At 36.6% G+C, this 26945-nt stretch overlaps 1 protein-coding gene across 1 annotated transcript in view; it reads left to right on the forward strand.

The window, feature by feature from the left end:
• Nucleotides 1-26945, forward strand: part of LOC150082163 (bestrophin-2a-like) — an 86426-nt gene that overhangs the window by 39836 nt on the left and 19645 nt on the right. Inside the window, exons 4-7 of the mRNA XM_090379149.1 lie at nt 9953-10087; nt 13068-13234; nt 18436-18590; nt 25226-25303. Coding sequence (XP_090235275.1) covers nt 9953-10087; nt 13068-13234; nt 18436-18590; nt 25226-25303 — 535 coding nt within the window. The remainder of the gene's footprint in view (nt 1-9952; nt 10088-13067; nt 13235-18435; nt 18591-25225; nt 25304-26945) is intronic.

Raw genomic sequence — 26945 nt, forward strand, 5'->3', positions numbered from 1 at the left:
TGGAACAGGTTGGAATCACTGGGAAAATCCTTAGATGGATAGAAGGATGGCTTCAGGGCAGGAGGCAGAGGGTTGTGATAAATGGCTATTCCTCAGATTGGGTTGATGTAAGAAGTGGGGTTCCCCAAGGATCAGTATTAGGACCACTGTTGTTTTTGATTTTCATAAACGACATTGATGAAGGGATAGAGGGCGTGATGTCTAAATTTGCAGATGATATTAAAATTGGTAGAGTAGTTAATGATCACTGTCGCTGAGCTTCTTCAGAGAGACCTAGATAGACTTCAGGAATGGTCAGAAAAATGGCAGCTATGCTTTAATCCAACAAAGTGTAAGGTATTACACCTGGGAAACAGTAATCCCAAAATAACTTATTCACTTGGTGGAGTTCAACTAAACCCAGTAGTGGAGGAAAGGGACTTGGGTGTTACGATACGGTCAGACATGAAATTCTCTGAGCATTGTAAACAGGTTGCAAGGAAGGCCCATGGTGTCCTATCGATGATCTATCGAACTTTTGCAAGTAGAGATATTGACGTGATAATCCCATTATATAAGGCTTATGTTAGACCACACTTGGAATACTGTGTTCAAGTATGGAGACCGCACCTAAAGAAAGACATCGAGCTTCTTGAAAGGGTGCAAAGGCGGGTAACTCGCCTGGTGAGATCGGCAAAAGGGTGTCCTTATGAAGAAAGACTTCGAATATGTGGGTTGCAGAGTTTGGAAACTAGACACCTTAGAGGAGATTTGATTGAGGTGTTTAAGGCTCTGAGAGGCATCAGTAAAATGAATGAGGATGAAATTTTCAAGATTATAAATGATGCTAGAACTAGGGGACATAAATTCAAGTTACGGGGGGGAAATGTTTAGATTGGACTGCAGGAAGTTTTATTTTAGCCAGCGAGTTAGAAATTACTGGAATAAGTTGCCTTCATGGGTGGTAGAGGCCGACAGTTTGGGGAAATTCAAAGGTCATCTGAATAGTACTTTCGGGTAAGGGAAGCGCATAGGATGATAGGTTTAATTTCCTTTTTTTTTTATCAATTATTATTATTATTTTTTTTTTTTGTTGTTGTTTTTATCATTGTTTTGTTCGGAATATTTTTATTATTTTTTTTTTTGGCTGGTGCAGCATAAGCCATAGGCTTTCTTGCACCATGCGGCCATTACTAATACTAAAAATAAGTTGTTTTTTTTTTTTTTGTTTTTTTTTTTTAAGTCAGCAAAAAATTTATTTAATTTCAAGGCTTTTAAGGTTAAACACATTGCAATGTATGTAACTTTAAATGCCTTGCTGTTGTGATTGGTTGCAAGTGGAAACCTGTTTCTAGTTAAATATATTTTATCAGCAAAATATGATCTGAGAGGTCTTTATTAAAATAAATACTTTGAGATTTATGATACTCTAAATCACATTTTTATAGTATTCTAAAATCTGTTATTTTAAAAAATGCCTTTTCAGTAATAATGCTTATATCGTTATATTAGTTTCTATAAGTGGTGATCATTTAATTCACAGACTGGTGCAAGATTTTGTTGATTGCGTGAACTTTTCACAGCTGCCTGTAGAGATGCTCTCCCTGATTGCTACTGAGCAGACTCTGTGTATGTGCCAGCACTTGTCAAGCTAGTGTTGTATGAAGATTTTTTTTTTTATTTTATTTTAGCCTGCTCCAAAATGTTCATCGTACAGATTAAACAGTGATCTGTGATTCGTTATTGTGTCATATGGGTTTTAAATGCATTGGAAACAGTTAGAAAGAGATGAATAAAGTATATCATATTGAGTGTCTTGGTAGGACGATCATATTTAAATGGCACAAGCGATTCAGCAAAGGATCATGAGTCTGTTGCAGATGACCCAAGACCTGGTCAGCTTTCCTCCTCAAAAACCCCTGAGCAAATGGCAAAAGCCCAGGAAATAAATCTTGGATGAAGACCAGCGAATTGTACTTCATGGATTAGCTGTTAGAATGTCCAATTCATATGGTAGTGCTCACAATACTGTGAAAGATCACCTGAAAATGTCACGAAGCTTCTAGTATTCTGATTTTTTTTTAATACTTAAATTTTATTTAAAGATTTATAATAACATACTCGTATAGCCTTAAAACAACTAAGATTAACAAGGTAATGACTAGATCAGTGTACCATTGGGTAAGACATTACTGAACTGTGTGTTGTGCTAAAATAACTTGTGAATAATAGTATTAACTCTTAAAATTATCACTTCACATTCTAAAGTATCTTTGAATATAGTAAACTTCAAAAATATATCATTAAAATTAATGACATGACTAATTATTATTGATTGATAAAAGATAGGAATGGTTAGTTAAAAATATTAGTACCAGTTCCTTTGGACATAATGTTTTGATTTTTGTTGATTATTAACAATGCATTAAATTAATAACCACTCTGTAGACAATATTTTTGGTGTAGTATTCTTGATTGATGGAAGTCAGCTTACCTCGTATTTCTTTAGTCAGAATTTTGATACCATTTCTTAAAATTACATTAGAAAATGCTATGTAAAGTTTGATCATGAGCAAACACTAGCTTGGGCAAATATATTTCATCTTTAAAAAAAATTAACCCTGTGGTTTCTTAATTAGCATTTCAAAATTAATTTTGTACTCTCCCTGTCAATGAAGTGGTTAGTGTGATATTGTTTCTCCTCGCACTCAGCTCAAATGTCCTAGGTTCATTTCTCATTGTTGGTGAAGTTAAGGGACACTTTTCACAAGGAATGGTGAGGCTCTTTATGAGCTGTTTTCACTTAGTGGGCAAGTTAGTTGATTTCTTCTGTTTCCTCCCTGTCCCTTGTAGTTTTTTTTTTTTTTTTTTTACAGTAGCATACAATCCAAGCATAGAATATACATGCTGCACAGAAAATAAGTTTTGGGAGGTTCAGAATGAGCCTAAGTGTGGAGGGTTCCATTCTATAGATCCATCCATTCAGTGAAAAATTTTATTGCTAATAATCAGATTAAAATAATATTAAAGCATTATAAAAATAATATTAAATCATAATCAGTGAAATATTAAATTTGGCCAAACTGTTTATCTCAGTTTCCCAAAGAGTCAGTCATATGTCACACACTAGAGGAGACATGGATATCTAGCTCTACCACCTCATTCTAACTTTGGTCATCCTAAGAAGTCTTCAACACATTTTCAGTAAATTCTACAATACAACCTGATAAATCTGGCATTCAAAAATCCAGCACTTTTTGGATATTTATTTTAAAAAAATCACCACAGGTACTGGATTTATGTATTATGTTCCATTAATAATTTCCAAACATTTAATTTCTTTCTGTTTTACATAATTCCTAGACTTATGTTGCTGTTATATTTGCAACATAGAAAGTCTTTAATTTTTGTGAGACATTCAATAGTAGTTAACAGTGTACTATTTAGCAGTTACACAGTAAACATTTGCTTATAGTACCATCCCACTTCTAATGCTTTTTTTTTCCCCCAGTCCCATAATCAATCCTGTGAAGTGCCATGCATTGTTTAATAGCTATAGCACTCCTGTTTAAGCACTTTCCTGCTTATATTGTGGTTAAAATCTTTTTTTTTTTTTTCATTCTTTTTAATAGAGTGGGCGGGGAGTTTTGAAGGTGCCAAAAGAGCAAGTAATAGTACAGTGTTCAAGCTTTCAACTTAAGCAATTTCTTCATAAACTAAATCAGTTATCTATCAAAATATTGATAAAAAAGAGAAATGGCCCACTGAAGAGGGTGATCCCACTGAAAGTGCCCTTTGGGGCCACTCCCTTTGAAAGCATTATAAAGGGTATTTACTTTATTTAGTTTTTAAAGCAGTTCAATTGCTCATCATATTGTATAATTTATCTCATTAAAAAATTTTGGATAATCAGAGTTTCATCGATTCAAACCTACAGCTTTTATCTCTTGCACATGCATGTTGCCCACCAATCCAACAGATTCAGTTTACATTTTGGCTTAATGATGATGCCTATCACTCTGTGGATATTATAGGGATAAGGGCTACTATGTTTTCTAATAAAAGTATTCAAATGTGATTTCCAACAATATTTTTAGATTATTTGGTTAGCAAAAAACCATGTTTATTTTATTAGGTAGTTGAAAGCTCTCCCCAAATTCACCTTGACAAAATTAAAATTATATGAATTACCTTTGTATATAACATTCAACAAAAAAATTTCAAAGATTTGGTATGCACTGTGTCAGGGATGCTAATTTATTTGAAGTTATACTGTATTTATTGTTTGAACAGATTTGATATAGGATGAAATTTGTGATTTACTGAATTCATTTGGGAAAATTTTCTTTTGTTGATCAGTAATAATTATTTGTATCTTTAATTTGGTGATAAAATATAGTTTTGAAAAGTCTGCTATATTCAGAGACATTTTAGAATATTTATTGGTAAATGTTAAGAGTTAATACTATGATTACATTCATGGGATTCTTAGAATTACAAAGAAGCAATGTCAATACTGGCCCTCTTTTAGAGGGGCAAAGGTTGAATTGTGAAACTTCAGTGTTTACAGCCAACTTCGTGGTCATTTTCTACACAGTCATAATTACTGTAAAGCACCGTAGAACCTCATTAATCAGATGGTCTGATATACTGAAAATTCTGGATTATAGATTATAATGTAAATATTTCAAACTGCTTATAAAAAAAATTCTCAATCTAGCAATATATAGTAATTTAGATGATATTAGGACACTTATGACAAAAAGGAAATTTATTAATTAAAACAAATTGGAACTATGTATGTATTAAGTGCAATAGCATCATTAATACACAGCCATTTCTGAATAAACAGAATATTTGTAAGGCGGCATCGTTTTAAGTTATATCTCATATTGTGAATACCTTCACGATGAGTTGCCATGATGTTGCACTACTTCGAATAAGTAACCCTTCACCTAAGGAGATAGGTACCACCACCCAGACAGCACCATTTCAGGGCTATTTGGCCCTTCTTTGATGGGTGGGTAGGTACCCAAATGATGCAATGATGGCAAAACAGTTATGAAGTATAACTGCACAATATGAGAGATGCCTGATGGTGTATGATGTATTTAGACTAAGATGCATTTAGGGCTAAAGCCTCAAGCTGTGAGTAAATTTAGTCTAAATTTGCTTGTAGCTTGAGGCTTTAGCCCTAAATGCATCTTAGTCTAAACAAATTGGAATAAAAAGAATTCTAATCAAATAGCTACACATGATATGCATTTTTTTAAAAGCAAACTTTGATTGTGTTAGACATGAATAACTATAATTTTAATCAGATGTATATGGTCCCTGAAGCATATTCGCTCTTTTGAAGAAATTGAAACTGTTTGGAGTAAGTCTTGTATTGTCATTCTTTGTTTCTCTTGACTTGGCACAATATAGTGTCTCAGGTGCTGATGTGCCATAAAACTACTTAACAAACAAAAAAACAATCTTTGTTTCTCTTAGAACTTCATGTAACAACTTTCTTCTTTACTGTATTTTTTTTTTTTTTTTTTAACTTCTTACCTCCCCAAAATTAATATCCGTTTTACCACTGTTGTGCAACATACTTTAGCAATCTTCAACTTTGGGTCAGTCTAAATAAGTAAGAACATCATTATTTAATAGCTTTTCAATGCACTTATTAGTGTCCTTTGTTCTACTTCATTGAAACTTGCAGCTCTGTTATAAATGGCATATTTTACGTTATAATTTTTAATATTGGCCACTGTTATTTCTCCTCTTGCCAGAATTGTGAAGGGGGAAAAAATTATCTTCAAGTGTTTCCTTTGACACAAACATTTACAGCAGAGTTTGATTTCCTAATCCATAGATCATTTGAAGGTTGTGGTGCGAAAGGTAAAAGGCACTTTTTTGATCCAGTTTCATTGGAAGGATGTGAAAGTGCATTATCCACAATGAAAATGTTTTCATGTTTTCATTTGCACTTTATTTTTTTTTTTATGAAATTAATTTGTAAAAGAAGTTAAAAAAAAAGTGATTGTGAAACCATTCTGAAGAGATTTTACCGAATGTGTCATTCTTATTTAGAAAAAATTTCCATTCTGCTTAATAAGATATATACACAAAAGAGGGGGGGGAATCAAATTTATAGAGGATCTGAATTAGTGAAGTTATTGTATATTCATCATCACCTTTTGGCAGTCGTAATAAAATGCACCTGAATGTAGGGGAAGATAGACTCATTCTACTTGTTTCATTCCTGTAATTCATTTATAATAGCAAACAGTGTTTAAATTTGGCATTAATTTTGTAGGTTGAAAAGTATTTATTTAAATAACATTGAAAGATATATAAATACAATTTTTTCTTTGTTATGCAAATTTTTTCTTAAAAATATGAAATATTATGCTTTATTAGCATTAGCAAAGGCACATGATGCAAGAAAGAAGCTTATATAGCATCAGCCAAAAAAAAAAAAAAAAAACCTTATTTCACCCATCCACTCGCTCCAAATGTTCGTCATGTTCTGCCTTCAATCTATTTAAGCTATCAACTTCTACAACGACAAATGGAAGTTCGTTCCAGCAATCAACCACCCGCTAGCTAAAGGCAAAATTCAGCACATCTATCCTACAACCATCTTTCCTCAATTTGAATTTATGCCCTCTCAGGCGATTATTCTGAGCAACAGGAAGAATCCCATCCACATTGAGCATGCTCAAACCATTCAAGGCTTTATACGCCTCAATCAGATCACCTCGCAGGTGCCTAGTCTCCAGACACTGTAATTTGCAAAACTTAAGCCCTTCTTTGTAAGAGCAACCCTTTGTTCCATTCACTAATCTTGTTGCCCATCTCTGTACTCATTCCAACAGCCCTACATCCTTCTTAAAATGAGGCCTCCAGACCTGTACACAGTACTCAAGGTGTGGCCTGACCATTGCCTTATACAAGGAGATAATCACCTCCTTATCCCTGCTAGAAAAATTCCTGTATATCATTGACAAGACACCAAGAGCTACTCTTGCAGACCATCTGCACTGCTCAGAAAACTTCATATCTGCCTGCACAATTACCCCCAGGTCATTTTCATTCTCTACCACTGTCAGTGTGGTACCACAGAGTTGATACATTACTCTGGGATTACTGCTTCCCATATGTAGTACTTTACATTTGTCAATGTTAAACTTCATTTGCCACCTCTCAGCCCATCTGCTCAACTTTTCTAGATCCTGTTGCAGCAGTGTACTGTCATTAGTGTCATTAACAACCCTGCCAACCTTTGTATTGTCTGCAAACTTGGACATTAAGCCTGATATACCATCATCAATATCATTTATAAATACAGAAAACAACAATGGACCCAACACTGAATCCTGAGGGACTCCACTAATAACATTAGTCCATGATGAGCAGTGTCCATTGATTACCACTCTCTGTCTTCCTCCACTCAACCATCCCTTTATCCATAGCAGAGCAATTTGTCTCCAATGCCACACTGCTTCGATTTGTGCAGTAGTCTTCCATGTGCAACAGTATCAAAGGCTTTTCTAAGATCCAAATATATGATATCAAAGTTATTCTTTGCATCCAGTTCCTTTGTGACTACATCATAGTATCCAATCAAATTAGTCAGACAAGACTTTCCCTTAACAAACCTATGCTGTGTCCGAGCTATAACTGAAGTCTTGTCTAGATGATACTGCAGTGCTTCTTTAACCTGTGCCGCCATTAATTTTCCAGGAACAGAAGTTAAACTAACAGGTCTGTAATTACCTGTCTCCCCCTTTGATCCTCCTTTGTGGATTGGGGTCACATTTGCACATCTCCAGTCCATGGGTTACCTCCCCCTGAGTCAAGGAAATTTCTCATAATTATGGCTAAGGATTTGCTTACTTCCTTTGCCACCTCCTTTAATATAACTGGATAGATTCCATCCACCCCAGGGGCCTTTCTTGTGTTTATCTTCAACAATTTCTCCTCCACTTTACTCTCAGTTATTACAAGATTATCTAGCTTACTGCCAGAGTTGAATACACCTCTGGCATTCCACTCCCTGAATAACTGCACATGTGTGAATGTCAATGCAAAATATTCATTTAGTTTGTTAGCTACCTGAGCAGGATCATCAACAGTTGAACCATCCATATCAAGTGGACCAATCTGATTCGTCCCCTTCCTTCTAGAGTTTACATAAGTAAAGAACTGTTTGTTGTTTTTCTTTGCATCCTTTGCCAAATATTTCTCGTAATCTGCCTTTGCCTGCCTAACCTCCTCTGTAACTTGGTTACAGACCAGCTTATGTCTATCATAGGCTTCTGTGTCACATGTTAATTTATATGTATACCATGCATATAAAACTTCATATCTTCTCTGTCACATGTCTCATTAGTTCATCTGACATCCATTTAGGCCTAAATCCAGATTCATTAGGCCTATAACACACACCTACTCTAATTTTTCCTTTCCCAGTGCTTATGTCACACCAAACAGACTCAACATTGCATTGTCCACCTACATCAATTGGATGCACTTCCTTAGATTTTGTTTTTTAACTAACAGCATAACCCCTCCTCCCTTCCTGTCCTGTCTATCCTTTCTGTACACATTGTACTCCCCAAATTCCAGTTCTGCACTGCTTATGCCTGTGTGACACCATGTCTCTGATATCCCAACAGTATCTGCCTTTGATGTCTTGACTAGCACTTCAAGCTCATTGAATTTATTAACTATACTCCTAGCATTGGTGTACATGCTGTTATTTGGTTTTTAGGAGCATTAGCAGCTAAGGCCATATTGCTCCGGAGATATGCGGTGGTCATTCCCTGACCTTTCCGCATCCTCCGTATTTGGTGGTCACGGGCTTGAACCCCGGTCTAATCAAGAAGCATGTGCTACGCACTGCTGCTCCTGCCCACCTGGCTACGGAGGTGCCAGGTGTACATGCAAGTATACATGCACCTGTTTCTACTCTTAGTTACCCTAACACAGCCCTTGTATTTACTTGTTCCACTATGACTCCCAGCAGTCCTGGAAATTCTCATTGCCTTGCTTTCCAGGCTGCTGCTCAATTGCATTTCAATAGAAGTAGTGCAAGAATCACTTTTACCTCTGCCAGCGTCTACTGTTAATCTATTAGTCCGTGTATCTCCCCAAGCTGGCAGTTTTCCAACCTACCTAACTCTGCCCTGATAGCATCAGCAAATATTCTTGCACCCTTTCTATTTAAGTGTATTCCATCCCTGTAGAAGCAGTCTCTCCTGTTAACAAGCACAGACCAGGCTGAGAAAAATTCTACCCCTTGAGCCTTGCACAATCTCTCCAGGGCTGAATTGATTGACAAGGCTTTTATCATATACTCCTTCCTATCGTGTCTGGGCAGAATTGAGACACTTCCAAATTCAACCCTAACTGACGGCTTTTTTTCAGCATTGTCTTGTACTTGTTAAGTAATTCTGCCGGTCTCCTACTCTTAGTGCCAACGTATACAACAATATCACCCTTCGTGCCCTTAAAGGTTGATATATGCCCTACAATGTCATCAACCTTTGCCCCTGGCAGACATACCCTGGTCCTGTTCCATCTATCCTTTTTGCACAATATGTTCCCCATTTCCTGACAATAGTCACCTAAAACACCTAGTTCCTTTGGGACCAGCACATTCTGCCTTGGGGATTGCCACTTTGTATTTGTATTACAGTATTTTTTTTTTTTTTTTTAAAGCTGCCATTAATAGATAGTTTTACATATCTGCTGGGTAATATTTTATATTTTAGTTCCCTAGGCCACTTACTGGAACTTGAACTGTTTATATGTTACAGTGGGAAGTGTATTGTCTTGCAGATCTCAAACAAATGTACGACACAGCATGTAGGTCTCTAGGTTGGTCATGCCAGAGTGTGGCAGTTAACATATTAATTTTCTTATAATATTTTTATGTATGGACTGATGCATAGAATTTATCTTTTTTTGTATATTGCAGAGTATTTGAGAAGCTTGCAATCTACTGTGAAGCATTCACCAACCTCATCCCTCTGTCTTTTGTTCTTGGCTTTTATGTTTCCATTGTTGTTGGTCGCTGGTGGCAGCAGTATATGGCTATTCCATGGCCAGACAAGTAAGTTTTGCAGTCTTATATTTACATTTTTTAAGTTTATAACCCATGATTTGTTTTGTATTTTTAAATATTATAAAATATAAAAATTAAAATTTTGATGTTTAGTCCACAGAAGGGTCAGGTGTGATAGGATAGGCATGTTATCATCTTTCAGTCTGCCACTCAGTAAAAAAACAAAAATTAAAAATATGAATGCTTAGTTTACATATAGCATTATGCTATCTTTTGTAGCTCTGTTTTTAAACACACCGTATGTTAGACATTCTCTTGGTAATAGCAAAGTTAACTTTATATACTAAATCGACTTTTCCTTGATTAGAACGTAGGGATTCCACAGCAGTTCTCTATCTCTCAGCTCCATGCTTCTCTCATTATTTCTGTTTAAGACTATTTCCATTTCAATATTTCTCTTGTCAGTTTTCTTCTCCAGGCCTCTCCCTTTTACAGGTGCCTTCTGGGTTCCACTCCAGTGCTTCCCCTACAGTCCCTTAATCTAGGTTTCTTAATACACAATCAATCCATTTCCATTTTTTCTTTTATAAATTTCATTCTAATTGGCATCTGTTCCATTCTTCACCATAGTGCTTTGTTGCTATTTTGTCTGGCCAATATATCCTTAGTATTCTTATTATGCATTTGTTTATGAACACTTGTAATTTGTTAGCAGTCCTTTAGGTCACGAGCCATGTTTCTGATCAGTATAGTAGTATTGACTTTGTTATGAAATAGTCTAGTTTTGTTTCTATTCGTGTATTGCTGAACTTCCTTATATTAACCATGCTCTGTTTTTATACCATTTTCTGTACCTCCATTTGCCTATGACTGATCCTGAAGTGAAATTATGAATGGTAAGGATTAGAAGTGCAGTGATGGAAATAAGAAATCCAGAAAAGTTTTTTATAATACTAGAACAAAAATTTGTACTTAAGTTCTATTAAAACAATGAATGAGCATTCAATATCATTTGTGATATAGGGCTTAGTAAGCAGCATTATGAACTATCCGTGCTAACACTAGAAGAAATGCAATTTCTACAGGTACAAGCCAGTCACGATAGGCAGGGTCAGTGATTGTAGAAAGAATGATTGTGATCTTAATGAAAAGCCCAATGAAGGAGAAATTTATCAGCCAACCTCATGACTGTAGGAACAAGGGCTGTCTTTTTTAAAAAAAAAGTTTCCCCAAGGAAACTGACTTAATTCACAGTAAAAGGTTTGCCATGAATTCGGCATTGTACTGATTTAATCACCTTAAAGCTTGCTAACAGTTTCATAGCATACAGTGTATGGAAGAAGTGGTTAGTTCAGATAAGTGCTTGCAGAACAATTTCAGGAATTTTTTAAAAAGATGATCGAAGAAAGGTAGTTATACATCAAAGAAAATGTTTGTAAGTAAGACAGGTTTGTTTGGTAAGGGATGCGTACAAGAACACATCTTGAGTAATGAAACGAAAGATGCCAGGCTTTAAGAAAGCAAAAGATCATGTACAGAGATGGGAAGAAAATTCAAACAGTGACAAAAGTTGATGTTCATTATGAACAGTGAACTTAAACAACACTGCAAGGTTGGAAATAGGGGTTTCAACATTTTGTTAGTATTGTATAATACTCCAGGACATCCTCCTGTCATGCAACCATTATTCAAACATATGTCACCCGGCAATAGTTAAAATTTAATATTAAAGTTCTTTCAATGTAAGTAAACAGAGTACCACATAAATATGTATTTGTTTCCACTTTTGTCATTGTTTCATTTTCTCTGATAATGAGTTTCGTATAAGAAATATACATAAAATAAAAAACAAAGCATTGACTCCAAAATATAGTTGTAATAAAGGATAAAATTAAAAATTTCAGTCAGGTTAGGATGTTGGAATATTTGTTATGGGTAATTCTTTAAATTATTCAATTTTAAACTAACACAATTTCACCTTACATAAAGGTGTTTTTTTTTTTTTTTTTTTTTAGGATGCAACTATAATGTTAATCATGAACTGGGTGTGCTGGGCTAGATCTGTCCATTGCATTATATTAATAAAAGTTTGGGGCATTTATTTTAATGCAGGCAGAATGAGAAAAAAATAAAACGTAGTAGTGTCTATTATTGTATTATTTCAATGCTTGTATCGAAATCATACCTGAACTTTTATTAACATTTTTCTTTAAACAAAGGTTGTTGAAGAGAATACAGGTAACCCACGATTTACATCGGGGTTAGGTTCCTGTGGGGACAGATGCAAATGGAGCCCTTTATATGATGGAGTCAATCAGAAATCACAGGGTTAGGTTCCGGGCACCAAAAATTTTACCTACCATTTTGCATCGATTTGTTTTTTTTTTATTAGCTTTCTTCATAGTTGTAGTAATAGTCTATGGAGGTATATTCATAGCCCTACACACATCAGGGCGGCTTTCATCAGATTCTATCCTCCGAATATTGCCCTAGGATTCAATTAACTACTTTTACCAGACATGGTGTGTCTTTATTCTATTAAATTAAACACTTGATAACACGATTTATTAATAGGACAATTAATAAAAAAAAGGTTAGCGTAATAAATTTCCAACACGTGTAAATAGCGTAAACAACAACCAACTGAATGCTTCACTGCATGGACCTTTGCTACCTGCATCCACGAATGGTTACTTTGAGGGCTGGAATCTTTTTCGTCTCTGATATGAATGCGCTAATTGCTGATTGGCTCAGACTGTCCTAAATCATGTGAACAGTGCACGCACGATACATAGCACAGTATGATGCCGATAAATTTTGTCTGACGAGTTTAAACTTTCAATTTATAAAAAAATTGCAAAAATATAAAAATGGCGTTGTGGTTAGTGATTGGCACTATTGCAAATTGGCGCAAATTGGACCGGCGCAAAATGAGGGCTACCTGTACGTTTTCAATCCACTAAGTTAATAATATTTAATTTAGGTTAGTTCTTTTTCATTTTATTGACATGCTCTTTGCAACTTTCAGGACATGTATGATGATTGCCGCATATGTACATGGTCATGATGAAAGGGGAAGAATAATGAGAAGAACACTGGCTCGCTACCTCAATTTGCTGTGTGTTTTGACATTCCAGGCTGTTAGTACCTCAGTAAAGAAGCGGTTTCCCACCCTTGATCATGTAGAAGAAGCTGGTAAGTAGATATTTAAGTAGCTTTACTGTTATATCATATTAATAGTTTCAAGCATGAAATATAACAAATATTGTCTACATGATATAATTTTAAGTATTTTTCACCAACCGTATGTTGAAATGACGAAATAAAACGAAAGCCAAAATTTTGATAACTTTATAATTAAGCTTACAATAAATTACTATTTACAGTGAATATAAAACGAACAATTAAAATATCATAAAATACAGTAAAATATACCAGGTTAAAAGTGATAAAATATCTGAAACTTTCAAAGGCTCAGCCTTCTTTCTCAACAGTACGCTTTTTTACTTTACAGTGCAACTTTAAATACCCGCAGGTTCACGGCACATGTCACGTGATTTGATGGCACGTGCACTGTTCTCTTGCATGTCGGAACCAGAAGTGGCTCGGGAGCGCGTGTTTGTTATTTGGTTTTTTTAGGAGCATTAGCAACTAAGGCCATATTGCTCCGGGAATATGCGGTAGTCATTTTCTGACCTTTCCGCATCCTCCGTATTTTGGTGGTGACGGGCCCGAACCCCAGTCTAATCAAGAAGCACGTGCTACGTAATGCTGCTCCTTCCCACCTGGCTACGGAGGTGCCTAGCGCGTCAGGTGGAAACGTTCATCCCCTCTAAGGATCACTGCCTCAAAGAGGATGGATACGTATACCCCTGTCTCTATTAATATTGTTCTCAATGGAACTAATCTGCAAGCTCTCGAGCCACTTGTGGTCCCAAAACCTATGCGCCTGGTCAATGATAACAGCTTCGTCCGGGGAGACATGGTGCTGCTTTTCCCAAAAGTGTTCGGCCATGGCGGATTTTCCATAGTCCGCATTCCTTATCGCCTTTGTGTGCTCCCCCAGACGATCTTTGAGATGCCGCTTTGTTTCCCCCACATAACATTCCCCACAATCCAGGTACTACAACAAGGATTTTGTACACTTTATAAGAAGAGAGCAGCATATAGAAGATAATGAAATTATGACATCTTTTGATGTGACATCTCTGTTTACATGCATTCCAATTGATCATGGTGTGCGATGCGCACACATGGCCCTACAGAGAGATACCACCTTAAGCAGTAGGACACAACTAAGTTTGGAAGATATTTGTAAGGGCATAGAATTATGTCTCTCAAGCACCACTATGGTATTCTGTGACACTATGTATAAGCAGGTTCATGGCGAAGCCATGGGCTCCCCCATTAGCGCGATTATAGCTAATCTGGCTATGGAGGAGCTCGAGGCTAGATTATTTAGTGACATGGTTCTCCCTATGCGTCCTTGGATGATACGTTCTCAATTATTCGAAAGGGGAGGGAAGATGAGGTGTTAAATTTTCTTAATGGCTTCTCCCCGTTCATACAATTCACCTCGGAGGTAGAAGGAAGGGCTTTGCCATTCTTGGATGTGTTGGTCTACAGAGAAGGCCCGTGTCTAAAGACCAAAGTTTATAGAAAACCCATGTGTAAAGGCCAATATTCACATTATAATTCAGCTCAGGCCAACCATCACAAGAATAGTGTAATTAGAGCACTAACAGACAGGGTAAAGTCACGTTGTAGTACCTCCGAGGATAGAAAGAAAGAGTATGAGCGCATCACGGCAGATCTCCCGAAGTGTGGCTACTCCCAGAGGATCATAGAGAAATATATTAGAGAGGTGAGTCTTTTATGCCGATAACCACCGCATACATTCCCTATTATCCGGGTTTAACCAAGCGTATAGCTCGGGTTTTACGAAACCCGAGCTAATACCAGACGCGCTGTGTGCAGCTTCCAGGTCGGAAGCTGTACACAGTCATGTAACAAGTGAAAGATCCCATTTCAAACGAAAATAAAAGTGGGGTCATTTATAGCATTAAGTGCCCGGATTGTGGGGAATGTTATAGCCAGATTAGCTATAATCGTGCCAATGGGGGAGCCCATGGCTGCCCCGGAACCTGCTTACACATAGTATCACAGAATACCATAGTGGTGCTTGAGAGACATAATTCTATGCCCTTACAAATATCTTCCAAACTTAGTTGTGTCCTACTGCTTAAGGTGGTATTTCTCTGTAGGGCCATGTGCGCATCGCACACCATGGTCAATTGGAATGCGTGTAAACAGCATTCCAATTGACCGTAGGGGAGCACACTAAGGCAATAAGGAATGCGAACTGCGGAAAATCCGCCGTGGCCGAACACTTTTGGGAGAAGCAGCACTATATCTCCCCGGACGAAGCTGTTATCATTGACTGGGTGCATAGGTTTTGGGATTAGTTCCATTGAGAACAATATTAATAGAGACAGGGGTATGCATATCCATCCCCTCTTTGAGGCAGTGATCCTTAGAGGGGATGAACGTTTCCACTTGACACGCTCCCGAGCCACTTCCGATTCCAACATGCACGAGAACAGTGCACATGCCATCAAATCACGTGACATGTGCCGTGAACCTGTGGGTATTTAAAGTTGCACTGTAATGTAAAAAAGCGTACTGTTGAGACAGAAGGCTGAGCCTTTGAAAGCTTCAGATATTTTATCGCTTTTAACCTGGTATATTTTACTGTATTTTAATTTGTTTTACAGATATTTTATCGCTTTTAACCTGGTATATTTTAGTGTATTTTATGATATTTTAATTGTTTGTTTTTATATTCATTGTAAATAGTAATTTATTGTAAGCTTAATCATAATGTTATCAAAATTTTGACTTGCGTGTTATTTCGTCATTTCAACATACGGTTAGTGAAAAATACTTAAAATTATATTATGAATATACCCAACCCCAGAGGCCTATTTAGAGAATTGTCTACATGGTTTTAGGCAAAGGTTCTGATAGGGCTTAGTGTTTAACTATCAACAAAATGTTTTTATACAGCATTCTTGTGTGTTTATGAGAGTGAGAGTTTCTCTTAAGAAACTTTTACACATTTCTAAATAAAAGGGATTTTTTAATATGTTGTTTCTAAGGTAGCCTAAATTAAACTCTTCCTCTTCAAGCATGTGTGGAGAATCAACCAGTTACATGATTTGAAATGTTTCAGTTATGATAAATATAATTATGTTTATAAATAGCACACTGAATAAAATAGCTAAATTCAGAAATTAATTTGCACATATTTGATACCTTTCCTACTATTTTTTTTTTTTAGGGTTGAAAAGATTTGAAGGAAACTTAATGTTGGAAATGATAATTTAATATGAATGAATTTAATATGAAGGTACTAACTCTTTAATAGAAGCAAACTAAAACTTGTGTGCTTACCATATGAGACCAGTTAGTTTGGGTTTGCTTTCCTGGTCTAGATAATCTAGAGAAAATATTTCTGATATCCATTATTTTCAATTTGAGGCTGATCTTTGTCTTTTGTAAATTTTTGACAAGACTCAAAAATCAGACACATCAATGTGCCCCAAGCCTTTTGAATTGTGTACTGTGACAGAATTCATTAATAATATGTGTGAGTTTATAAACTCATTTAGACAATACAGCTGAAGATCTTGTGGCTTAAAATTTGGCAACTGTTTTAATTGTTTGCATAAACTAATAATCAGCATAGTGAATTCATCCATTAATATTCCTGCGACAGGCCTTTCCTTTCCACGTGATATGATAATCTGAAAATGTATTTATATCTCGTTTATGGTAGAATGGAACTTGCTTATGGCATTCTTTAATTGTTTTAATTAAAACTGTTGGTTACCTTGTATTTTTGTGGTAACTCTCAGTGTAATCTGGTTGTTTTTTTTTTTTTTTTTTTTGTTCCCACTTGGTGTGCGCGCTCTCTTTCTCAAGGTGTGTCAAGTTCCCAGACTGATGCAATAATAAGAACGCAATGTGAAGGAGATCAAATATAGTTTTATTTTTATTCAAAGTAATCACCACCTTATTGACTACATTCACAGCACCAGTCTGGGGACTTTATTGCCATACCTCATACACTGAGTGATCACTGAATTATGATCACCTACCTAATATTTCATAGGTCCTCCTTTTGCAGCTATCCAACATGGCATTGATTTAACAAGATGACGGAAGCGTTCGGGAGGTATAGCCAACCAAGCTCTCTGTAATGCGGCTAGCAATGCCGGTATGGAGGTGATTGCTGTATCCAGATGCCTGATATGCCTTTCCATAGTGTCCCACAAGTGCTCTATGAGATTGATATCGGAGTAGTTCAGAGGCCATTCGATATGCTGGAAGTCAGAACTGTGTTCCGGAAACCATTCCTGCACATCAAGTGCCCATGGCTCGGCATATTGTCATCTTGGAAGATACCATTGCCATTCGGGAAAAAGTGTAACATAGTGGGGTGTACACAGTCAGTAAGCAGTTGACGATAGTGGAGACCAGTGATACGTTGTTCCACATGCACCAGGGGTCCAAGTTCCTGTCAGTGAAATGTGCCCTACACCATACAACTGCCTGCACTTTGATACATCATGCATAATGGATCATGTTGTTGCTGCCAAGTCCGTACATGACCATCCACAGTGTGGAGTAAATAACGTGACTCATCCGACCAGCACACCTTCTTCCAGTCTTCCAATGTCCAACTTGCATGCTCTTTGCGCCAGGCGAGTCTTTTACGCCAATGAATTTTAGTTAGGAGAGGATACCATAGGGGTCGTCTGCTGGTATAGCCCATACGTGCAAGCGTGCAAAGCATGGTCATGCCAGATATTGTTCTGGGTTAGCCCATGTTGTATTGGGTAGTCAACTCTTCAACAGTGCTGTGCCTGTACGAGTTGTCGGACCCGGCACACACCTCTAACATCAACCTTTCGCTGACCTTGCAGTTTTGCCATCGGGTCATTGTTTGACCATTTTGACGCCAGTCCTGGTACACTTTAACAACAGTGGCTCTCGAACACCCCACCAATTCAGCCATTTGGGAAATCGTGGCACCAGTGCATCGAGCTCCCACAATCCGTCCTTTATCAAAGTCCGATAAATCTTTCCTTTTACCCATCACGCTCAGAATTTTACTACCTACTGAACCACTGACACCTTATCTATGCTACATAGGTCAACTAACTGTGCACACTCGTACCTCACATGGTCAACGGGTTGCATTCAGTTTTCGTAGGGGTGGTCATAATTCAGTGATCACTCAGTGTATACAGACTAGGTTTGATTTGAATGAATTTTTTTTGTAAATTAAAAAGAAAAAAAAAAAGATTTAAGTTTTTGGTGTTGATATTCAGGTTTAATGACCAAAGAAGAGCGCTGTGTGTATGATGAAATCCCAGTTGCACATGGGAAGTGGTGGGTACCTGCTCAGTGGTTTTCTGCACTAGCTGCAAGAGCAAGAAAGGAAGGAAGGATAAAGGATGATGTTTTACTTAAAGCGCTTATGGATGTAAGTATTTTTGGAATCAACTTTTGTATGAGAATTTTAACCATAATTAGAATTTTATTTGTAATGCAGCTTATCAGTTAAGGAAATTATTCAGGTTACTTTTTTGAGGTTTAAATTTTATTATGACAGTTAATTATATCAGTCATTATGTTAGGTCTTTGTTTACAAATTAATGCAGCCTCATTACAAATTAATGCAGCCTCAGAGAGCTTAAAAATGGATTATTATTTAAGTACAGTCAGTCCTCGTATAACACGTGTTTACACTACACGAATTCGATCATACACAATTTATAAATAGGGGAACGATATCTTATATAACACGAACCGAATTCGCTTATGCACGATTCGCCTTTATGTTTACAAGAAATGGCAGTCGAACGCGGAATCACCCCAACTAAACACAACATGATAGGAATGAAAAGAAGATTCTGAAAATGTATTTGTTTTTTATATCAGTGAAGGGGAAACACATTTCACCATAATAACGTAAAAACCAACACAATTCCAGCTATCAGTATAATCGCAAATGCAATTAGATCGAGTTTACTACCAGTTTATAACAGATTCCACTCGCAGAAACGCAACTGGAAATTGTTTTATGGTAGTAACCCCTAGAAATGTGCTTTAGTAAAATGTGAGGTGTTAATAGTGTATCTCTGCCTTTACGGTGTTGTTTATTCAGTTGCTACATGAGCACAGCTTTGTTTATGTGTATCAAGCGTGCCTCCTCATTTTGTAATTGTGCTTTATTCCTTAAAAATGAGTAAAATACTTAAAAGGTGGGAAAAGGAAGCATCCTGGTGAAGACACCAGATTCACAGAGAAAAACAAAAGCAATATCGATAAACAGAGGCGGACTGGGTCAAAAATTCTTACCCGGGAAAATTTATAGTGGCCTCATAATGATTTATGGCCAAAATCACACCGGCCTCCGGCCCACTGGGGTTTCCCCCGGTAAGGCTTATGGCCAGTCCGCTTCTGTCGATAGAGAAAAAATATGAAATTGTGAAACGCTTTGAGCGAAATGAAAGACCATGTGATATTACACGTGCTACAGACCTAAATGAGGCAATGCCGAGAATTACAAAGAATGCAGAGAAAATAAAAACAACTTTCATAGCAGGAACAACTCAAAGTGTAATTAAAATCCATTAGATTAAGATGCAAAGAATTGGAAGAGATGGAACGGTTGTCATCTATTTGGATAGAAAATCAAACAAAAAAGTTTGCTTACGATAGAAGCAAAAGCATTAGCAATATTTTATTATGTAATAGTCGTAATAAAATACTTACGTATTACTTAAAATGCTTACGTATTTTATTACGTATAATAATAAATAATCGTAATAAAATACTTGCATATTTTATTACGATTATTTATTGTTTGGTAATGTTTTGGTTACAAATGTGTGTTCAATCTTGGGTGGTCGGCACCTAACCCTGTTTTTCCCATAGGGCCTGTTGTTTATATTGCACGATTTTGCATTGCACGAGGGTTTCTAGGAACACAACTATCGTACTATACAAGGACTGACTGTACAGCAGTATTCCTATACATATGATATACTGGAAGTATCTGTGTTACAAACTTTTGAACCTTTGTTAACAGTATTGTCAATGAATTCATTATTTGATGTGTAGGTTATATATGCTATATTTTAAATATTTAATTGTTATAAACTTAATTATTGTAAGTTGTGGCCAAAGGTGTTGTTTTTTTTTCATTCCCTTGATTTAAATATTTAATAAGTGTGTTAGTGTTGAATATAAACCCATGCTGTGTCTGAATTATTGCTGCAGTCTTGTCTAGATGATCCTGCAATGCTTCTTTAAATTAAGAAGCATTGCAGTAAATTAAGTTTATTTGTTCTCAGAAATGGTACTGAAAATTTCTTGAATTAAATATATGAGAAATATGACTTGGTTAATTGTTTCACATATTTGAAATTTGTATTTTAACTCAAATAAAAATAAGCACACCATTACTACATTATCTAGTTAAATTTTATTAATTTTTAGATGCATTTGTGTATACAGGGTGTTTCAAAAGTGATGATAAATAATTTAAAGGTGAACTGTACAGAGTACAATATGCAAAAAAAAGCCTAGTAAACATGCCTTAAGTGAATCGTTTTCGAGATATTGCACATTTTTAGTTGGGATCCACCACTGACAAGTTGAACTGTACAGAGTTGGGATCCACCACTGACTTGTTTGTTTAGGTTAGATTATGCTCATTCTCTCCATTTCCCCTCTCTCAATGCTCTGAGACATAGCAGGCATATTAGTACTTGTCAAAGGAGAGTCAACATGAAAAGAGGTTACAGCAACAAAGAGTATGCGGACATGCACTTCATGTATGGTAAATCCAATGGCTGTGCACTCGAGGCTGCATGTTTATACCAAGAAGCATTTCCCTGCCAAAGGCAGCCCAACAGGTGCACATTCATCAGGGTACGTCAACGCCTTAGAGAACATGGGCACTTTGCACATGGAGTACGAGCAGGTAGGCCCAGAAGCATAACACCTGATGTTGAGGAAAGGGTGTTAGAAAGAACATCATGTAACATCTGTAAAATCCTGTGGTGTTGAAACCAAAAATTAAAAATATGTATTATCTTATGTTTAATAAAACCACCCTTAGCAAAGAATTAACAGCTTTTTGCTAAACTAGTGCTCCTATAGTCAGTGGCAGATCTTAACAGAAAATGTGCATTATTTTGAAAACAGTTCATTTGCTGCCCGATGTTCAGTGGGACTGTTTTGCTTATTTTAGTTTGTACTTTTCATTTTTAAATTATTGACCATCATTTTTGAAACACCCTGTATATGCATATGCACCTATTGTCTTCTTATATCTGTCTGTCAGTCTGCATGTAACAGGTTTCCAGTGGATGGATTTTCATGAAGTTTTATATTTGGGCCTTTTTAAAAATATTTGTGATGCCATTCAAAATTTGATTAAAATTGAACAAATAGAAATCCAACAATTATTTCTTTTTTTTTTTTTCCCGTACAAATTGTATTGGAAAAAAAATTTAACATATTAAGTGATTTTTAATGTAGTAATGTTAGCTTTAGACAGTCTGTACATGTTTGCATGTATTTTTATGTAAGCCTCATGAACATGGTATCACTTGTGAAGAGAAATATATGGAGAGAAATAAAGAGACTTAAAAGTATATGGAGAAGAGTAATAAATATAATACAGTTGTAATTAAACAAAATTTAGAGAATGTAAAACTATGGAATTTTATTAATTATTCTATAAAGTTATAATCTTATTAATTAATTGATCCATAGCCAGGTGGGAAGGAGCAGCAATGCGTAGCACACGCTTCTTGATTAGACCGGGGTTCGAGCCCGTCACCACCAAATACGGAGGATGCGGAAAGGTCAAGGAATGACCACCGCATATCCCCGGAGCAATATGGCCTTAGTTGCTAATGCTCCTAAAAACTAATTAATTAATTGATAAGGAGGTAACTATATTTACTTCATTTCTATTAATCACAGAAAAAGAAATAATCATTTATCAAAGTTTGGACACTCATTTAATGTAATGCATTGCATACATTAACAAACTTGTTAAGTTTGAGATTTTTTTCAGTCTACCTATGGCAAAAGTCAACCCATGAAGACCTCTGTTTGGGCAATACATTTACCCTAACCCTTTTTTGGGTTTTTGACACTTAATATTGTAAATGTCTCTTAGTGATAAGGTGCATAGATCAACTATGAGGTGGCGCCTCCGTAGCCAGGTGGGAAGGAGCAGCAGTGCGTAGCACACGCTTCTTGATTAGACCAGGGTTCGAGCCCGTGACCACCAAATACGGAGGATGTGGAAAGGTCAGGGAATGACCACCGTATATTCCCGGAGCAATATGGCCTTAGTTGCTAATGCTCCTAAAAGCCAAATAACAAACAAACAAACAACTATGAGGTATGGCATTAAAGTTCCCAGGCTGATGCTGTTGCAATCATGTTTGACGAGTTTGAAAAGGAATGAAAGTGGTATGTTGTTCAAACTTCCTCCGACAGGTAGTAGTACAGAGATTGTTCAGTAGGCTGACAGGTTGCAAGTAATAACCAGTTTCATTAGTAGTGCATAAATATCAAATTTTGCTTTAAGCTGTGAAAATCTGCAACACAAAAGAAACATGTTAACAAGTGCAAAGTGTGTTAGTTGTCTGACAGCATCAGGGGTTTTCTCTCATCTCTGCATTATGTACTCTGTTTGTGTAGCACAGATTTCTGTGAAGGCCAGAGATTTAAAAAGTGTGTAGGGGAGTGGATGGATGTGTAGTGTTGTGTACCGTTGTTCTTCTGACCATTTAGCCATTGGGACCCACCGTTACCGCACTTGGCCCCAGGGAGGCAGATCAGGTACCCACTAGATTTTTTGTACTCTGGCAGGCCCTGCCACCTAGTCGCCAAAGATTTCAGTGGCAAGGGCCTATGTGAAAAAAAATATATATAAATAAATAAACAAATAAAAAAGGGGTTAATGTTAGAATATAAAAGGCCAAGATAGGTTAATATAAGCATGGTTTAAATTTGGACGTTATTAATTGATAAGTTGTGTGAGGTGTACACTGCAAGTTAGACAGAGTAGGGAAGGAGACTGAAGGCTGGGGGGGAAAGGACAAGAGGTATGGGGACGATAGAGAAGGCGACCCCAGAAATTCAGTGAGGCAGGACCATGTCTAACCAGGCGGAAGAAGGGGGGTGGCAGGGGGAGGAGACAGGAACAAATCTCCTCCTCTCGGGCGGGGAGGAGAGTAAAAGAAAACCAGGCTAGAGTGCTCAGTTTGATTGCCAGTGTGGCTTGTGGCAGAAAAGCTGCTGGTGTCTCCAATGTCCAGGTTTGGAGTCTTGAGTGGGATCAGGTACTGGTTGATCTTGCCTGCAGATATCAGCCCGATGGAACTTGGATGAAGGAAGTGAATTTCAGTTCAATTGAGCTTCGATGAGGTTGGCGGTTGATGTTACTGGAGAGGGGTGCCAGAATCTGTCTCAAGTTATTGGTCTTGGTGGTTTAGGCTCCTTAATGTTCTTCGTCTGTTGAAGACATCCTGTACAAAAGTGGTGAAATATTTATAATTGTCATGGGTATGAATTAGTATATGTTCTTCGTCCTTTGGCAGATTAATAATCTTTGATCAGAATAGATCTCAAGTCTTCATAGTCAGGACAGTCATACATTATATGGTGCCAAGATTCGTCAGTGCCACAGTGGCAGCGTGCATCATCTGTGATGCCCAGAGACATTAATTTTTCTTGTATCGACCCATGGCCTGTGAGGAGGTATGTTATGTACAGGCCAGGGGAAAACCAGCTTGGGGCTTTTGGGAACCTGAATGTTACTTCAGGGATGAATTTCTTTGTAATTGCTCCCTTAGTGGATGTCGTCCATCTGTCCTGCCAGGCCTGCTGCAGGTGTGCGAGAAGGTGCCTTTTCTCTGTCTTGCAATTGATTTGCTGGGTTGGTGTTGAATCCACTGATGGTAGTGGAGATTCCTTTGGACAGATGATACAACATGCCGCATCTAATTATTTCAAGGTCTGGAGGGAGGACTTGGAGAGCAGGAGTGCTCACCGTGCAGCAGGCTCTGGTGATGGTAAGTAGTATTGCTCTTTGAATGGTGGCTAATTTCTTCTGATTTGTGACAATAGTTGCCTAGTGATACCAGACCCCTGCAGCAGTGATGAAGTGTACCAGTGTGCTTGGATGGTATAAGTGGTTCAAAGACAGACATGAGGATTTTCGTGATGACTAAAGAAGTGCTACGTCCATCAACCTCTCGAATTGAGGACAAAGTTGCATTTGATAAATTGTGGCAAGAGTTTGTCATTGGACCCTCAGAACGAGGGCTGATGAATTGGATATGAATAAGGAGACAGTTCATCAAATTTTCCATTAAGATTTAGGGAAAAGAAAGGTCTGAGCAAAATTTGTGCTACACAGCCTTACGGATTAGCAGATGCACCGAACAGTGTCATTGTGACTTCACCCAGACTTCTCAATATAATCTTGATTTCCTTAACTATATTGTCACTGGAGATGAACGTTGGTGGTTTCAGTACAACCCAGAGACACTGCATCAGAACAGTGGACTTACTCAATTTAATACCATCCAGGTCTGGTGAGGGGTATTGGTAAGATGACTGAAACATCACCTTAATGTATAGTAGTTTTAGGTGAATAGCTTAATATACTATTAATATATTACTATTAATATATTATTAATTTTACGTGGTATGTGAGTGGTATTAAATATAGTAACAATCTTAATAAACTGACAATAATTAACTTAAATTACTATGATAATTTCCACTGACGTATTATACAAAATATATTTTTCCCTCTTCATTCTAATTCTACCAACATTTTATGATGATAAATGTTTTGGTAAGGTAGGCTTCTTAGAAATTAGTTATAATGGGATTCCATTATTACATTATCATCAAGACTTCTGTACATTTTTTTTTTTTTTTTTTTTTTTTTTATATTGAAAAACATAGTATGCAAAGCTAGTAACTATTTCTTGAGAAATATCTTAAAAATAAATGATTATATAGTTTTATTATTATTATTTTTTTATTTCATAATTATGAATTTATTTCTTCTAGGAAATGCATGTTTTTCGTGGCAACTGTGGAATGCTTTTTAGCTATGATTGGATTAGTATACCCCTTGTTTATACACAGGTAACTAGGTTTATAAATTTTCAAGAATGTTGAAAATACTTTCATATAGTATAATATGTAGTGAATGGTCAGTTTATTAGAGATATTGACCTAAGAGGAATAACATTACATTTAACCCACAGAACAGCTTAAAGTCATTGGAATATGCACTCCATTAGATGCCTAAAAGTATTACACAGGGATGCTAGACCATGTGGGTTCTGTTGCATTTTAGTAAAATTAACTCTCATGCTCCTGGAACCATTACTAAATAGTCTATGCTTTGTAACATGGCATATTATCTTGCTAGTAATAACTCTTACCTCGTGGATAAAATTTGATCGTGAAAAGATGCATGATTGGCAGCAATCTTCAGGTATGCTGTTGATATCCAGACATCGAATCATTGGTATCGGATGACCTAATATGTGCCACAAAAATACTACTATCCCATACCATCACACTTTCAACAGCCTGCAATATTGATGGCTGGTATAAGGGTCCTTTCCTGCTGTTGCCATATCCTGTTTCTGCTCTCAGAATGGAACAACTGGAACAGGGCTTCCATACTAGGGAACCTTTTTCCATTCCTAATGTCTGGTGTCAGTGTTTCTGTACCCACTACTTATATATGCTTATTTTTAGCTGACAATAGTGGAACTCAGTAATATCTGCTGCTATACCCAATCATACATGACTGGGTCCAATGCAGTGTATGTTCCAGTGTACCTTTTCACAGAATATGCACTATTGTACTATGCTATTATTTGTCCAGTTGTGGCTCATCTATTAGATTATACTATTCTCTTCACCCTCTGTTGGCCATTCACATTAACAAGCTATATCTAGTCATGGAGAAATTGCCTTTGGGTGACTTTTTAATGTTGGACATTCTTGGTACACTCCACACAGTATTATGTATTACTACTTTAAAAATAGGCTGGCAGTGTTAAAATTCTTGCACTGGCATGTCTCACATATTCCCTGTTATAGATGTGTGACAGTCTCTGAAATAGTACTGTTTCCTTGGATGATGAAATACCAAATAAACTGGTCACTAGGTGGATTTTTTTCTCTAAAGTGCATTGTGGAGATTGACATACTTTGTTAATAATATTTAGAGTAGTGGTTATTTTTAATCAAAATTGTGTTATTTGGAAACAAGTTTTTTGAACCAAACTTGAAATGAATGGAGAGCGTACACACACACACACACACACACACACACACAAATACTTTTTAATGTCAGTGAAAATAAAGAAACAAATTTTGCCCTACTGGTTCTGTCAGTTTCAGTGTAATAATCTACCAAATGCTATTATGAAAGAATTGATGTATGCTAGAGAACTGACAAATGGGAAAAGAAGCTTACAACATAACAAATAATCCCAAGTCATGATTGGCATTTTAATAATTCTCACAACAATACTTAATGTGAGAGACTATTCAGCATGGTGAAGAAAAAAGAAAAGTTACGATCTTCTCATTCTAGTGAAGATTCGGAAATGTTCTTGAAAGCCAAGAACAAGCATCAGTGCAACTGTTATAAACAAAACTTTGATTCTACATTTCCGAAGAGGGTAAATTTGCAATGGTATCTTTTTTTGAAGCAGTCATTGGTTGCCGTCTAACAGACAATCCATTTCATATAATGACTTACCTA

The sequence above is a fragment of the Mastigoproctus giganteus genome, chromosome 8 (genome assembly GCF_048544385.1).
Source record: "Mastigoproctus giganteus isolate SK-2022 chromosome 8, ASM4854438v1, whole genome shotgun sequence".
NCBI classification, from domain to species: Eukaryota; Metazoa; Arthropoda; class Arachnida; order Uropygi; family Thelyphonidae; genus Mastigoproctus; species Mastigoproctus giganteus.